This window comes from Buceros rhinoceros, unplaced genomic scaffold, assembly GCF_000710305.1.
Source record: "Buceros rhinoceros silvestris isolate BGI_N320 unplaced genomic scaffold, ASM71030v1 scaffold21734, whole genome shotgun sequence".
NCBI classification, from domain to species: domain Eukaryota; kingdom Metazoa; phylum Chordata; class Aves; order Bucerotiformes; family Bucerotidae; genus Buceros; species Buceros rhinoceros.
The window spans coordinates 13007-14356 of NW_010407944.1; the positions used below are offsets into that span (position 1 = coordinate 13007).

The following is a 1350-nucleotide window of genomic DNA, read 5'->3' on the forward strand; positions in this document are numbered from 1 at the left end:
CGAGGCTGCCCCGAAGTGCTGGCAAACCCCAGCACCGCTGCTCGGTGGAGCCAGTGCTGCCGTGGTGAGCAGGAGATGCTCCCCAAGCTGGTCCTTTCGCCTCAGCTCCCAGCTGTCTCCCGTGGCTGGGAGGTGTCTGTTTCTCAGTGAAACCCCAAAGACGACCCCACAGCCTTCCTGTCACGCCAAGACTGGCCCATCCTCACGCTTTCCCCCGTTTCTCTCAGCCTCCAGAGCAACTCCATCAGCAGCGCTGGGGTCACCGCACTGACAGCGGCGCTTTGCTCCAACAAGGGACTCATTAACCTCAAGTAAGTGACGGTTCCTCTGGCCACGAGCTGTTACGGGGACATGGGATGTGAGAACTTTTACGTGTGCCTGGTTGTTTCCACCAGTGCCCTGGGATGCTGAAAGCAGCGTCTGTCCCTTTGGCTGTGAGCATCTCCTGCCATCCCCTTGGGATCTGTTCAGCCCCGCCTGGCAAGGAAACGATGGCAGCAGGGATGGGGGCTGGGAGCAGGCCCTGATGGGCCATTGGTGCCCATGGCTGTAGGATGTGCAGGGAATGGAGATGCAGGGAATGGAGGTGCAGATGCAGGGAATGGAGATGAAGATGCTGATGGGGATGTAAGTCAGAGAGGCTGATGTTGCAGTCGATGGTCTCAGCCCCAGAGCGGGTGGCAAGGGGGGATCAGTCAATGCCCTGCCTCGGCTCCTTCCCAGCCCCGTGTCTCTCCCCAGCCTGCGGGAGAATTCCATCAGCAAAGAGGGGGGACCCGCCATCGCCCGTGCCCTGCGGACCAACAGCACCCTCAAGAAGCTGGAGTGAGTCCCGTGGGCCCCAGGAGGGCACCAACGCTGCTGCATGACGTTGCTGGAGTTGTCCCAAACTCTGTGTGTGTGACTTGTGTCCTCTGTCCCCTGCCTCTAGCTTAGCGGCGAACCTGCTGTGCGATGAAGGCGGCAAGGCCATCGCTTTAGCGATGAAAGAGAACCGGGTGCTCACGTCCCTCCAGTGAGTTTTCCCTTGGACCTGGATGGTGTCGGAGCCTCCTGTGTGGCCGTGGGGCAGGGACACTGGTCTCCCGGCCCCTCCAGGCTGGGAGAGTGGGACCCTCTTCCATGAGAGATGTGCTGTGCCACAAGGAGAGGGACCCACAGGCTCTTGCCCATGGGTCACCTCCAAGCCTCCACTGTGCTGGGTGGGAGCCGATGGGTGCTGAGCCTGCAGCCCTGGGCTTCACCTCCCGTTTTGTCCTGTTCGCAGCTTGCAGTGGAACTTCATCCAGGCGCAAGCTGCCACGGCCCTGGCACAAGCACTACAGTCCAAAGGCAGCATGGACACGTCAC

General features: G+C 61.1%; 1 protein-coding gene across 1 annotated transcript in view; it reads left to right on the plus strand.

Moving 5' to 3' along the window:
- The window catches only part of NLRC3 (NLR family, CARD domain containing 3), a gene marked incomplete at its 5' end in the record, with an annotated part of 10510 nt that overhangs the window by 7152 nt on the left and 2008 nt on the right, over positions 1-1350 (plus strand). The window contains 4 exons of the mRNA XM_010134707.1: positions 228-311; positions 742-825; positions 932-1015; positions 1268-1335. Coding sequence (XP_010133009.1) covers positions 228-311; positions 742-825; positions 932-1015; positions 1268-1335 — 320 coding nt within the window. The remainder of the gene's footprint in view (positions 1-227; positions 312-741; positions 826-931; positions 1016-1267; positions 1336-1350) is intronic.